Source organism: Grampus griseus, assembly GCF_964374135.1.
Source record: "Grampus griseus genome assembly, chromosome: 6".
In the NCBI taxonomy this organism is placed as follows: domain Eukaryota; kingdom Metazoa; phylum Chordata; class Mammalia; order Artiodactyla; family Delphinidae; genus Grampus; species Grampus griseus.
Genome location: NC_139000.1, coordinates 103,661,510 through 103,676,638, shown reverse-complemented (window position 1 = coordinate 103,676,638; position 15,129 = coordinate 103,661,510). Strand labels below are relative to the sequence as shown.

Below are 15,129 nucleotides of genomic sequence, written 5' to 3'. Positions count from 1 at the left end.
CCGGCTGCTTTTTTCTTGTAAAGTTGTCCTTAAATCTGCAGCCATCTATGCAGACAGTTATTTGTGGGTCCGTCAGCCACACATACACGCCTGTGTGTCAGTGAAACGCCGAACCCAAGCGCACATAGTTTAACAGGCATTGTTTTCAAACGATCACGTGATCTGTCACTACCATTTTATTTTCAAATAACTGTCCTAATAGTATTTTCTCAGTTGGCATTTGTCATGGCTACTGTCACTTAGTACAGCTGGAAATGCAAAGCCAGCCCTCTGGGAAGCCTTGGGACCTTATGGCCACCTAAGACCGCGATGGCGGGTCTGGAAGCTTCGAGGAGCAGTGGTGTGCTTTCCCCCAAAGCTGTCCACAGTGGGGTGGGACCCGAGAGGAGGAGCGACAGCAGGCACCCATCTGATCATGCCTCTTTACTACAACATACTCTTTATTAAGAAGGTAGCTTGGGTTATTTAACCAAAGGTTAAAACAAATGCATGAGCTAAGAGGTAAAGTGAAGAACACAATTTAAAGAAACAAGGATCTATAGATACGCAATAAATGCTTCCTCTCCCTAGCTTTATTTTTTATTTTATTTTTATTTATTTATTTTGCGGTACACGGGCCTCTCACTGCTGTGGCCTCTCCCGTTGTGGAGCACAGGCTCCGGACGCGCAGGCTCAGCGGCCATGGCTCACGGGCCCAGCCGCTCCGCGGCACGTGGGATCTTCCCGGACCGGGGCACAAACCCGCGTCCCCTGCATCGGCAGGCGGACTCTCAACCACTGCGCCACCAGGGAAGCCCTCTCCGTACCTTTATTAATCTAACCCTGTTTTAACTCATTTGTGGGGCTTTGGATCTATTCATAGTTCTACCTGCTATTTCTTAAACAGAAGGTGTTGCATGTTTTCCTGTTAGTTCTCTTCCCTCAGTCTTCCCCAGGGTTCATTTATATAAATACCTTCTCAGTCCCTTTAAACTGGCTTGCATTGTTTCTGCTGCACAACATTACTTGGGTCTCCTGGACACAGGAGCGTTACTGGCATTCTTTAGATTGCATATATCCTGGGGCGGCCTTTGCCAGGGGCATGTGACCTTTCCGTGACATTCAGGCTGGCAAGCCCCTCAGATCCTTTCCTTTGAACTGGCCAGTTTACACACAAGTCACTTACATAAAATGCTAAAAATTATTCTCACTCTACTTTAGCAAGGCATAGTCTCTGCCAAGGCTCTAGAAAAGATTATCCCACCAAAGTCTCTAAAACACACTTGGATATAACACACAGTTTGAAAATAGTTACACTGGTATGTTTCTCCTAGGCTTGTTCAGCTACAATTACTGCTCTCAGTTTCTAACAATACTTCTCATCATAAGTTTATTTTCTTGCTGAAATATTCTTTGTTTGTTACTCTATTCAGTAACTGTTTATTAAGCAGCTACTATATGGCAGGGATGGAGTTGGGTGCTGGGAGGGCAGTGATGGTTAAATATGCAGTGTCCCTGTTCTCATGGGTCCAAGTAACCAATAGTAGAACGGGGTTTCTCAACCTCAGCACAATTAACATTGGGGACAGATAATTCACTATCGGGGGGAAGATTTCCTATACCCTGTAGGATGCTTGCAGCAACTCCACCCACTAGACGCCTACAGCACCTCCCCAGTTGTTTAAGAAAAATGTCTCCAGATGTCACCAAATGTCCCCTTGGAGTTGAGAGCTACTGAGTTAGATCTTATTTTAGTAAAACAAATTTCAGAACATAAGAGTATTTCATAACCATAGAATTGACAAAAATAAATAAGATTTACTTCACAACAGTTGATGCCCCCAAATGAGGGGATTTTAAGGCTGTAAATATCCTCAGTTAAACGCCAACACCTGCAAACACAATGGCATGTCTACCGTAGGCTAGTGACAAATAGCGACAAATAGAAACTAAGTGTCAAACATTCTGAAGACAGAGTTAGGAATCTCCAGGTATAAGAAAAATGTACGGACTGAGGAAGACTAGAGTAAATACCAGTAGAAGGAGTTGCCAGACTCAAGAAAACACTATGTAGTTTTGTAATTGCCAGAAGAAGATTCCTACTGCTCAAACGTCTAGCATGCGCCAGGCCTGATCACCACCTTACCGAATATTTTCACATGCATCGGTAGGTGTGTTCCTATGTCTTCCAATCGTCTCATAACACTCAAGGAGCAAATTACTATTATTATTTCAAATTGGACCTCTTCAGGGCTTACTGGTATACCTCAGGTGTTCTTATCAGGCAATGAATGCTTACATTGCTGGTCATTTTTAAGAGAAATCAGGTCCTTGTGGTGTTTTAAGACGACTCTGATAAGCTTTGACACCTTTTATAAATTGGCTACCCCCCATCCTGCCAGTCTTATTTCTACCTCCACATGCACCTGCCTTGTTCTAGAAAAACAGCTCCTGCACTCATCCTATGGTTTCCCATCACTCAACCTTGGCTCCAACCAATGCTCTGCCTCTTTCATCCCCTGCATCCCAGTATTTTCCCCTCCGAATCGTCCCCATCCACTGAGGCCCAGCTGCAGAAAAGAAGCCGGAAAGAGTTGTTTTTCCCTCTGAGCTCCCACTGCACTTTCGCTGTACCTCTATGTGCCACTCACAGCTTTGTGGTTTGCATTTCAGGCAAGTATGCACCTGCCCTGTTCCTTCTGGCTGATGGTAAGCTCACTGAAGGCAGTTCTCCCTTCAGAACCTAGGACAGAGCCCAGCAAAGTGTCCCTTTAAAAAGGTGCTGTTTATTGAATTCTATTATTATTTTCAACTTCAATTGTGAGGTCTTCAAGGGGGAGATTGCTGCCATCCTGACGCTGGTATGGAATCCCACAGATTCTCAGATGAGTCAGGCAATAGAGTTAGTCAGTAGAAAAATTGTTTTTGTGGGAACAGAAATCTCTGATTTTTGTTAAATGCTTTCAAATGCTTTGCAGGGAGCCTATTATACCTTTTCAGCATTCTGCCTGGAAGAGGCTTTCTCGATGTTTCTGATGTATACCATGAAATGGAGTTTATGTTTTTAACTTTTTTGTTGTTGTTGTTTAAGAAATGCTCATTATGTTATTTTAGGCAGACTTTCCTTGTGGCAAGTACTTCTAAACCCCTGACAGAAAAGGTCTTTTTTTCCTGCCGCACAGTCTGTCTTTACGGAACTGAACAAAGTCCTTACGGTGAGTCAGGGATTAGACAAACGCGGTGCCATCCCTCAAATGTACAAAATACCTTCTTACTGAAAGGATGCATTTTAAAGCCAATCTCACTAAAACGCAATTAATTATGAATAAAGAGTCAAGGGCAGGAGAGTGGAGGAATTGAACACTGCCTAAATGATAGTGCATGCTTAAAAATGCAGTTTTATTATCGTTAAGTATATGCTAAGATATAAATTGGTTAAATTAATGTAAAAGAGAAAAATGAGCTAGGTCAGGGGGATATTGATTCCACTAAGATCTCACTGCCTAGAATTCGAAGTTATCTTAATCATTTCAAAGTTTTACTAAATTAAGAATAACGGCATAGGATATCTCAACATACTTCCCCACATTTTGTAAATGTATTATAATAGAAATGTAGTTTCCCCTCAATTTTTAGAGTCTTATATGGTGAGCCTGAAATATCGTGCATGGCAATGGAGTTAGAGCTAAAATAATAAGGGTTTTAGTCTGTTATGTCACATATCAAGACTCCGTTTAGTAAAATATATCAAGTGTTCATGGCAACTGACCACGGGGACCATTTGTACTGAAGGAGAAGATGGGTGAGGACAAGTTACAAGTGGACAGGCAGAGGTGCTCTTTTTTGTTTGTTTTAACAAGACAATTAGAAGCTAGTCCACAAAATACTCAGAGTCTCATTGGCAGCTGAAAATAAAGAGGTGACTGGGGAGGGTGTGGCTTAGCCCCACACTAGCCCCCAAGCTCCTTCTCGTACAGCAGCAACTTTTCCAAAGCAGCAGGAGTGGCAGCCACAAGGAAGCCTTTCCTTTGACTGAGGAGAGATTGAACAACCACAACAATCAGACAGGAAGGGCAGAGCAGGGCGGAACCTCCAGGATCTTTCACTTTTCTGGCACCATCAGGCTTGACTGCCCTCTTCCCATGAGCCTTCACACTATCGCCAGGGCTGAAGGAGGGGGGGCAGATTTTACATCCTTCGCCACAGTGCCAGAGTAGGGATGGGGCAGGTCTGGGTCCAGCTGGTGTCCTCAAGAGCAGCCCCGGGCTTGGCCCCTTAACTCTGATGTGCTTGCAGAGGAGAGGGAGTCACAGAGCACCTCAGTGGCCTGACTGGTACATGGAGGGCACCTCCTGAGCCCCAGGATGTGCAGTTCCCGGTATCCCAGGTACCTCCCTCTAGCAGTCTCTTCGGTCCTGGCTGGGACCCAGCATGCAGAGCCCTCTTACCCGCATGCTGTGGCGCTTGAAGACATTGTGCCGGTGGAGAGGTGGGGTGTGCAGAGAGTTTACGGGAGATGGATACTCCATAGGGCTGGTGAGCGTGGGCGAGCTGGCACACAGACCCTCAGGGACCTATTCAGGAGAAGCAAAGAAGCACCAGGCACAGGGACAAGGCAGGAAGGTGGACAATTAGCTGCTACAAACACGAGCACAAAGAAACGATACAAGAGCTCCATGGGAGAAACAGGACTCGCTCTCCAGGAGCTAATAAAGAACAAGGTGTGGGCATTTCATTGGCCCCGTTTGGGAGACACGGCGGAGCGACATACACGGCTCTCGGCTAGAAGTCAGCACAGACACGGTGGTCTCTCTTCCATCCAACAGCCCTCCCTGTGACGTGGTGCATACCATGGGTCCATGTGTGTTACTGACCTATTGAGTACGTCTCCTCCTTCAGGACTCTTCAGAAAGGAGTTATATTCCATCATCATGTTACAAATTTGACAGATATGATTAACCCACAGGTATGTGTATATATAATACACACCTTAAAAAAAACCCCACTATTTTAAACATCGCAAAAGGGTATGTTTAAACATCGTAAAGGGTATGTTAATTCTTTTCTGGGTACCCGAGAAGAGCCAATGCAGGCCGTCTCCATTGCCCGAACAGGTGACTACTGCTCCTCTAAGGCACGAGGATGGAGTTTCAGGAAGGACCGAGATGAGGAATGGCCCTGAACCGCCCCAGCCCTCTGGTTACATGTTTACCTGGAATTGCAGCTTGGGTGCTAGAAGGTTGGTTTGTGGAGGGGGTCTGTACTTGGGCCGGCTGGGCTGGAGAGAGAACACAGAAATGAGTCAGTCCCTGTCTCTCTCCCTGAGTGAGCACAGCTCACCAAGGGGAATATCAGGTAGGAAACAGGTCAGGCTCGTTCAGGATGAAGAAGATGAGGAACAAAGTTATCATTAAAATCATATGCGTCCACTAACTGCGCATCTGTTACTACTGAGTGATGGGAGGGTACAAAGAGGCCAGCCTCTCTGCCCTCCTGGGGGGGTTACTGATCTCTGTGTGTAGCCTCCGCGGAGGTGGGAGTGCCTGCCAAATGAGTACTCAGGAGCCACAGACACCCAGAGGGAGGTCATGGAAGGCTCCGGCACCCACAGCAGCTTCACGGAGGGGATGAAAACCGAGCTGGGCCTGACAGCAGGCAAGGGGGACAGTGAAAAAGGCCCTGCATCCATAGGGATTTGTTATGGACCGAGTGTCGCCCCCCCCCCCCACTCATATGCTGAAGTCCTAACCCCCAGTGTGAAGGTATTTGGAGGTGGGGCCTTTGGGAGGTAATCAGGGTCAGATGACGTAACAAGGGTAGGGCCCCTATGCTGGGATTAGTGTCCTAATAATAACAACAACAACAATAACGATAATAATAGACACCAGAGCTCGCTCTCCTCACTGTGTGAGGACCTGCGAGAAGGTGGCCATCTGCCAGGCAGGAAGAGAGCCCTCACCGGATGGGAATCCGCCAGCACCTTGGCCTTGGACTTCCCAGCCTCCGCGCTGTCTGTTTTCTAAGCCGCCCAGTCTGTGGTGCTTCGTATGGCACCCCGAGCTGACTACTACAGGCACGGTCCCTCGCAACCCACCCACCTAACAGCGGGGCAGCGGGGCACTGGCTCCTGTGCCCAGAGATGCCACGGACATGGGAGGCTGCACCTCAGGGGCCCAAGGATGCTCCCCATCATGTACCCTCAGGGTAAAAACATGAAAAGGAAAAGTGCTCCAGTCTCTCAAGGGAAACATTTCCGGGGTGATCCCCTGCTGCAGCCGTCCCACAAGGTGCCTGCTCCCTTGCTGTCTCAGATTCCACCTGCCGATGTGCTGATAGATGGTTGGGTCGAAGGGCTGAGAGGACCATAGGGTGCGATCCTACCTATGCTGTGAGGGGAGTTACGCAGCGAGGCCTGGGAGGGGCCGCACAGGGGCCCGGCTCTGCTGTGATTCACGGGGCCAGTGAGGCCAGGGCTTGGCTCACCTTGGGTGGGGGTTCCTGGAAGGCCGTGGGCTCCAAGATTTTGGGAGGTCGGTAGCGAGCGTTCCTCTCCTGCTCTATGGCGACGTCCTTCTCCATCTGATAAATGTCACTGCCGGGGAGTCAGGTCAGATAAGGAGAGAGAAACAGGGTCAAAAATGCTACTGGGGGCTCCTCTCTGTGCTCCACCACAGTCCGGATCCCATTCCCATGTCCTCTGCACAATGCACTGGGGAGACCCCTCGGAGACAGGCTGCAGTACGGATGCTGCAGCCCCCCTCACCGAGGCTGGGAAGATCACGGAATGGGTCCAGGGTGGGGAAAGGTCCTCGGAGAACGAGTCCTAGCCCAACCAGACAGTGCGAGTGTGTCTCCTGCCCATGTCCCCATGCCTCTTGCCCTCCTGTCCCTCCTACTGGCACTGATAACCTGTATAGATTTCTGATGTCCCAGACAACCTCATGACAGAGGCCCGTGCTCTACGTCTCCTATTTTTCATTAAACCTCCCACCCATGCATTCCTGGTGTGTGCTAATGGGAAAGGGTGGTGGATTCCCTCCCAGATTACCTAAGTGCATGCTTCTTGCCTTTTTAACCCAATCTGGTGGTTCCCAACCTGGGAATCACAGACCTCAGAGGACTCGAATAATTACAGGGGGTCCGTGAATCCACATGTTCACACGTGTACCAAGCACTGTCTGTAGACAAGTATTATGTGCTCTTGAAATAAATGTCTAAGCCCAGGATGGAGCCGCTACTGCCCAGGGGGTCACACCAGCAAGCCAAAATGCAGATAACTTTCATGTCCCTCTAAATGCTCTGCTTGACCAGAAACAAAGTACCACCCAGTTGGCCAACCCAAATGCCAAACCAGCTCTGGGCTTTATACGTACTTCCTGTTCTCTATTCATCCTCTATTTTTCTCTTCCTTGTTCCTTATTCTTTATCTTATAAAAGGGTCCTGACTTCCACCCCATTTTGCACTCTGGCCCTTGGGCACGGAGACTGCCACTTCATGGAGTGTTAAATAGTTTGTCTGTATCACTTAAACTGTCTTCTTTAATAATTTTTAACAGTACTACTAAATATGTAATATTTGGTATTGTGTTTTCAGATGTATATGCATTATATTGTGTGCAATAAAAAAATCATTATACGGCTTACTGCATTCTGTCAATCAGTGGATTCTAAAAGTGTATGTTACATGGAAGAGTTCTCAAAATTCAACATTAAGAGGGTTCTTCCTACCCCCAAAGATTGGAAGCCCTCATGAAATCCTTTCTTAGCTCCAGTGGAGGACCACCAGGCTGGGGCCTGAGGGAGGTGTCCTGGGGTCATCAGGGTCATCTGAGAGGCTCCCCATGTGTCTCAAGCCTCCAGAATGAATGAAGACCCCGTGACCCCAGAGCTTCTGACCCCCTCAAGTTACGTCTTTCAAACACTTTTCTCCCGGAACCCTTTGGCTTCTCAAATCTCCCTTATAAGGGACCAACAGATGAGTCTAGAATTAATCAGGAGCGTCAATGAAGAGAGAGTCAGGGACAGAGAGGCCTTCTAAGCTGGAGGTCTTGCAGACTGTGTTGGAGCCCTGCCTGCAAACAAATGCAGCATATCTCCCATTGCCTGGACCTGGGGTTCCCAGCCTCCCCCTGGGGCTCCTCCCCACAAGGCAGTTTCTTGGGGCTATTTTCTTTCTCCAAAAAAAATGCCCACATGTTGACAACAGTGTTTAAAGTTGCAGTATTTAACATTAATTAAACACTAGGTTCCCTAACGTAGGAGCCAGCAAACTAGGCCCACAAGGCCAAATACGGTCCCCTACCTATTTTTGTGTAGCTTTAAACTAAGTATGGTTTTCACATGTTTGAATGATTCAAAAAAGTTAAAAGAAAAATATTTTAGGACATGTCAAAATTACATGAACTTCCAATTTCAGTGTCCACAAGTAACGTGTCACTGAAACCCAGCTACACTCATCATCTTCGGTTGCTTCCAAGCTACGGCAGAGTTGAGTAGTTTCCACAGAGACTGTATAGCTTGCAAAACCACAAATATTTATTGTCTGATCTTTTGTAGAAAAAGTTTGCTGACGCTTGCCCTAAAGGATGACAAAAGAAGTCAGACCACCCAAGGGGGCACTGGTGGCAGGCGGGCAACCAAGGCAACAGGATTACCCTCTAAAAGGCTCTCCAACAGCAACCTTCACCAAGGACCTCCCAGCACCCGGGGGTAATGGCTCTTGGGCATCTGAGAAGGATCAGACCCTCAGGCCACCAGTGCTTCATTCAGAAGGGACAGGGGATGCCTGTCACTGTCTTCACAGCCAAAAATCACTCCTTTCCCTGCTGTCTGGGGGGAACAATCAGAGGCAGAGGAAAGGCACAGGGGTGCTGCCAGGGAAGCAGGTCCCGTGCCCAGGCTGGTTGCCTGTAAGATGCACCCCAAACCTCAGCAAAGAGCACAGGCACTGCAGTGAAAGTCTGATGCAGCCTTTGAATTCAAACCTAAAATATATCTTCTGGGCACACACTAGGAGCAACGCCCTGTGCTCGCGGTTAAGAGATGCAGAGATGGTGCGGCTGACCCCACTCTGCGTCTCTGAGTTCATATATCTGACAGTGAACTCGGCTTCAGCCTCCTGCCTTTGACACAGCACTGAGCCTCTGTAAGGCCTCCTCCACTGGGAGGATGGGCTAACTCCACTTGGACACATGGCGCTGTGCTGGCCAGGGGGTGGGATGAGGTGGGGGCGGTCCCAGGGCAAGTCCCAGCCCCACCTGCCATGCCTTGGGCACTGAGTCACCAGCTGAGCCTGAATTCCCTCCTCCCTCGGAGGGGACCAGGACGCCGGCTGCATCTTGTTTAAGGAAGGATGTTGTAAACCTGTAAGCGCTATTGAAGAGGAGACCTGCTCTTCAGGGGCCCTGGGCCTGTAGCCCCCTCCGGCCTCCTTGCTCACCTGAGGCTGCACACGAGCTCAGTGAAGCGGGGCCGCTCACTGGGGTCGTAGTCCCAGCAGCGGGTCATGAGGGTGTAGAGAACAGGTGGGCAGAGGTCAGGCTTGGGCAGCCGGTCCCCCTTCTCGAGCACCCCGATGACATCCTTGTTCTCCAGCCAGAAGAAGGGCTGCTTCCCAAAGCTCAGGATTTCCCACATGCATACGGCTGAGGGCGGGAGGAGACGTCTCAGGGCCCCTGCTGAGGGGACTCTTGCCTAGAGAGGCAGCCCACCCTCCCCAGGAACAACCGGGCAGTCCGCACTCAGCGCCTGCCAGGGACCGCCCTGCCTTCCTTCGTTCCCCGTATAGCATCCCTGGAATCTTGATCACTATGGCGGTCCACCAAGGGACCAATCACCTGCATCCGTAAGCGAACTAATCCCCCCACCCCCCGGCCCCTTCCACACGGAGCTGTTAGGGTCTGTGGGATGTGGAGGGGACCATCAAAGGCACATCATTGGGACCACTGATGCCTTCTCTTAGGAGTGGGTGGAACCTCCAACAGAAAGCTGGTATATATGTCAGTTGGGATGTATATACACTACTATGTATAAAATAGATGACTAATGAGAACATACTGTATAGCACAGGGAACGCTACTCAGGGCTCTGTGGTGACCTAAATGGGAAGGGAAACTAAAAAAGAGGGGATAGATGTAGACGTATAATTGATTCACTTTGCTGTACAGCAGAAACGGACACAACATTGTAAAGCAATTAGACTCCAGTAGAAATTAATTTAAAAAAAAAAAAGAAAGAAAGCAAGCTGGTGTTCAAAGCCTAGCACCAATGCATGCTGCCTATGTGACCACGGGCAAGCCCCTGACTCGCCTGAGCCTCAGTTTCCTCATCTGGAAAATGGGAAGAATAATAATGAGATTTTACTGGGCTGGCTCTGGGGACCTGAGAGGGAGAATCTACACAGTTGTGTGCTCTGTAAGCGGCTGTCCATCTGTCACCTGGTTTTGCTTTCACCTCACCCTGCACCTCCTTCTTGGAGAAAACCTCAGCTTTGCCTTTGAGGATCCCCTCCAGGGTGGCCCACCTTAGTCCCGGGGCTGGTTGGTGGAGCACATGCTCACCTCAAGAGCCTTTTCTGGGAAGATGAACCCAGGCTGGCCCTTAGCCCATGTCACCCCCGACCCACCACTGGCCTCCCCACTTCTGGGACTTCTCAGTGGCTGTAGCAAAACAGAACCTGGGGGTCCAGACCCCTGCTTCCTGTGCCCCCTCTTAACCTGGTCACAGAGGTGAGAATCGAACACTTTTCCACGCCCTCCAGGAGGTCCACTCACCAAACATCCAGACGTCACTGGCCGTCGTGAAGCGGCGGAAGTTAATGGACTCGGGGGACATCCATTTGATAGGGAGACGCGTCACAGAAGCTTTGGGTGGACAGAGGGTTTACAGTAGTTATTAGAGAAGGAGATCCAGATTTGTGCAGAAATGCAGCCTAGTCTCCAGAGACTGTTGGCCTGGGCTTGCCTAACAGTCACCTTTTGAGGGGATTCTGGCTCCAGCGACCCCTCGAGGGGACAAAGCCGTAACACCACCTGCACCTCACCTTTGTAATATTCCTCATCCTCAATGTACCGGGAAAGGCCAAAGTCCCCCAGCTTCACACACTCAGGGGAGGCCACCAGGATGTTCCGGACAGCGATGTCCCTGGAGGGAAGAGGCAAAGACACAGGTGAGTCAGCTGAGAATGCTTCAGGGGGACAGACAGACAGACAGATGGACAGAGAAGCAAAGGAGAAGAGAGCTTCAGGGCCCCGGCCTCCGGAGCAGAATCGGGCAGCTTCTGTCAGTCGGTTCTTCCTGGACCCACGAGCCGTCTGGCTGCAGCCCAGCTCAGGCGGGAGCCTCGGCTGGCCCACCGTCCCTGCCACACACATGCCTGTCGTCTCCCTCCATCTCGTTGCTGAGTCTTGTCCCCATCACCCCTTCTCCCGCGTCTCCACCTCCAAGCCTGTCTCGGTTCCCCAGACTTGCTCCAGTCACCGCCCTGCAGCCTGTATTGTCCCCTCTGCCAGGGATGCCGTCACCCTGCTGACGCTTCAGGGAAGAAGCCCAACCGCTCTCCTGGTCACAATTAACAACCTCTTCTCGTTCTGTGATTCCAGCAGCCGCTCACATCTCACTTCCAGGGAGCCCTGGGCTAGGCAGAACCTTCCAAAGACTACACACACCCGAGCCATGACACAGAGACCCTCAGAACCCCGGTACAGAGGAGGAGACCGGGGCAGAGAGCTGGTGGAACGTGCCCAGCAGCTGGCTGGTTGGGAAAGGCATCAGCCCAGAGCTGAGGTCTCACCACCCGCAGGAGCCCTCGCTGACTCAGTTACCTCATGCTCCCAGCATCACTTCTAGCCCCAAACTGGCTTGTCTCTTGCTTCTCCCAGGCAGGCTCCACTCCCTACCGTTTTTCTTTATTATTGAAAAGATGACTTCAAAGCACGACAACTTCACACAAAGCTGCAAATCTGGTATCCCACCACCTTTGCCCCATGACTATCCACCCTAGAAGATGCTAGAACGTGAGCTTCACAAGGAAAGGGATTCTTGTCTGTTTTGATTATTACTTCATCCCGGAGCCTAGGACAGTGGCTGGAGGCCCACGGGAGGAGTTCGATAATATTAGTTGCATGAGTGAGTGAATGAATGTTCATATCCCCCGACATGGCTTTGTGTAGTGTCATCCATACGGCCACATATCTGAGGTCGATGGGGTTGAATTGAAGAATTCACCCGCTCACCCTGGGGCTCTGAGAGCACCCCGTCTGTCTCCTCCAGGGGATCATGTTCCCAATGGTGGGGACCTCCTTTCAGGGAATGGGGACAAAGCCGGGTGGAGAAGGGGCCAGCTCCACAGCCAGATGGAGGATTGGTCTTGGCAGCCTGGAGGTGCCGGGGACCAGGGCAGTGCCAGCCACTTGGGCTGGCAGGGCCCAGACCCCAAGATCATACCAGCGCTGCCAGGACCCAGTCTCTCCTGCCTGGCCAGCTGCCGCCAAATGGAACTGCTGGAGGACAGCAAGCGAGGAGCAAGCAGGGAAGTGACCTCCTGGACCCCCAGGGAGGCGGCCTACACAGCACTGAGTTACAGGCGGACACCTCAGACTTCAGAGCTCCTCTTAATGGCAATCCTGGGAGGAACATATTGCTGTTCTACTCTTCAGAGGAGGAGATGGGCTCAGAGAAGGTGATCACATTGTCACACAGGCAGGACCAAAGCCAGGCCTTCACCCCTGTTCTGTGCGGCTACAAAGCCCTGCTTGACCCCAACCTCTCCAGGCTCCCCCACCCCCAGCCCCACCTGTGGACACAGTTGATGCTCTCCAGGTAGGCCATGGCCTTGCAGATCTGCAGCGAGTACAGGACAAGAGTGAGCACCTTCAGGCAGTTCTTGTTTCGCTCCAGGTAGTGGCCCAGCTGCAGGAAGGGGAAGATGCCCTGAGGACCCTGCCCGGCCGGGGCATGGAGCTGCGGGGAGGGGGAGGGCACACCCAGGCGGCAGGACTGTGTGGCAACTTCCTCTGCAAACGGCCTCTGGGCTCTTTCAGCTGGGAGTTAAGGGCCTCCTGGCTCTGAGCGCATCCCCCGCCCCCACGGCAGCCCAGCTGTCATCGCAAGGGTCCTCCTCGGGCCCCTCCAGCTCACCTCCCCGTAGGGGTACAGTTCCATGACGATCCAGGTGGGCTCCTCTTCAATTATGCCGATCAGCTTCACGATGTGCGGGTGATCCAGGTTCCTCATGATCACTGAAAGTGGCAGCGAGAGAGACGGGCCCGAGCCCTTCTAAGGTCCAAGGTGAGAATCGGGTTTGGCTGGTCCAACCTGGAGAGAGCGGCGCAACCCTCCTCCCCTGTGGGCGCCAGTGCCGTCCGTGGCTTCCCGGCCCTCGCTCCGGGCCCTCCCTGTCTCTGAGCCTGCATAGTGTCGGGGCCTTTTCCAGCTCCTGGTCTGGGGGCCTCCTCGGGGACGCCTACCTGCCTCACTCACGAACTTCTCCTTGCTGTCCAGAGTGCAGTCTTTCTTGCAGGTCTTTACAGCCACGTTGATTTTCTCCCCTTTCTGCAACGAGAGTGTGTCCAGGGCCCCTCAGTCCTGCCCAGCACTTCCCTCCCCGGCGTTCCCACGGTCTTCCCACAGGGAAACAGGTGATGTCTGGGCGTCTGGGTCTCCACGAAGCCTGCTCTTCCTCTGTCTCTTCCCCTCCTCCCCTCCCCACCCCCTTCTTCCTGATCAGGACTGGAAGAACTTTCAAGATCAGATCCCTCGAGCCCTGGGCCGTCCAGATGAAGACATGGAGCCTGAGGGGCCACGTGATCTGCCCAAAGTCAGCGGGCTTGTTTGGGGCACGTGCAAGGTCATTGTCAGACATGGCGTCCTGGTCTCTTTCTCTTTATCATTGGTTTTGACATTTTTGCTGCCCCTTTCCTCTGCTCTGGCTTTTCTCCCAGGCCTGGTAGAAGCACAACCACAAAGGCAAACCTTGTCCCGCCCCCTCGGCGGCCTCAGATCCCACCCTTCCTTTGCTCACAACCGCACTACATGGCGCCTCCCCGTCGAGCTCTCCCACCAAGAGTCAGTCGACCCCCGGCAGGTGCTGCCTCTCTTTGGATCCCTGCTATTGCTGCCTTTCTGGGAAATGACTCTTGTTTTCCTCACTCCCTGTGTATTTCATAAATACTGCAAAGACCGAGTTGGGGAAGAGCCACACACCACGGCAGCCACCTCCGCCTCTAGAGCACTCGAGCTCCCTTCTCATCCTACAGAAGAGCAGAGGAGCAGGGCCAGGGAAGACGCTGCAACTCACGTGACTCGTGTAGACACCTTCATAGACCTCCCCAAAAAAGCCTTCGCCAAGAATACGATTCAGGACCACATCTTCCCGGGCAATGCCATACTGTGGGCCTGCACAGGTGGAGAAAGCAAGACAGTCCTGGAGTGCAGAAACCAGCTGGCACCCCTGGGAATCCGAGTGTCTGCATCCCCGGAAATCTGCACACCTGCATCCTTGGGCATCTGAGCATCTGCAGGCTCCGCCCCCTCCTGCCCAGGCATTACCAGACCTGCCCCCCCACCCCCACCCCGCCAAGCCCTCAGCCAGGATCCAGGGGCTGGGCTGGGAAAGGGGATCTAGAAGGTTTCATTGTCTCAGACAGGGGAAGAGTTGTTCCCTCTGAAGGCTGGGTCCCATATCCACAGGCTTAGGTTCCTTCTGCCCCCCTCCCCAGGGCACACAAAAGTTCGATGGTGTGGGGATATAAACAATGATTTCCGCTTTCACAATCAAAGATGCCTCACTCAGCTTTGTCCTTGTCTGAGGCACACGTGGGAGAGGACAAAGGAAGGAAAGAAAGTCCCCCTTTGGTGTCACATGTGTCCCCAAATGTCACTTCCCAGGGCCCTGGCTGTGGTTGACGTGCAGGGGTGGGGTGGGGCGGTCAGGGATCTACCTCCTGGTCTTCGCAGGGTCTCGTCGGGAATCTCTGCATAGATGTCTGATTCTGGAATGACAGAAGGAGGACACCCCATGGGCAAGATGCTTCAGGGGGCACCACCAGGAACCAGGTGTGGGGCTCCCCCCGTGCAGGCCAGTGGAACCAAGCTGACATCACCGGGAGGGGTGTGGGGAGGAGCCAAACAAGAACTGGGCTGCTGTCCGGC

At 51.8% G+C, this 15,129-nt stretch overlaps 1 protein-coding gene across 1 annotated transcript in view; it reads right to left on the bottom strand.

The window, feature by feature from the left end:
* Positions 1-15,129, bottom strand: part of PTK2B (protein tyrosine kinase 2 beta) — a 128,722-nt gene that overhangs the window by 6,117 nt on the left and 107,476 nt on the right. The window contains exons 14-24 of the mRNA XM_082656806.1: positions 14,919-14,969; positions 14,276-14,373; positions 13,446-13,530; positions 13,117-13,217; positions 12,773-12,888; positions 11,021-11,121; positions 10,752-10,841; positions 9,419-9,623; positions 6,463-6,571; positions 5,192-5,257; positions 4,428-4,553 (exon numbers count right to left, since the gene is read on the bottom strand). Of these exons, the coding sequence (XP_082512932.1) occupies positions 4,428-4,553; positions 5,192-5,257; positions 6,463-6,571; positions 9,419-9,623; positions 10,752-10,841; positions 11,021-11,121; positions 12,773-12,888; positions 13,117-13,217; positions 13,446-13,530; positions 14,276-14,373; positions 14,919-14,969 (1,148 nt within the window). The remainder of the gene's footprint in view (positions 1-4,427; positions 4,554-5,191; positions 5,258-6,462; positions 6,572-9,418; positions 9,624-10,751; positions 10,842-11,020; positions 11,122-12,772; positions 12,889-13,116; positions 13,218-13,445; positions 13,531-14,275; positions 14,374-14,918; positions 14,970-15,129) is intronic.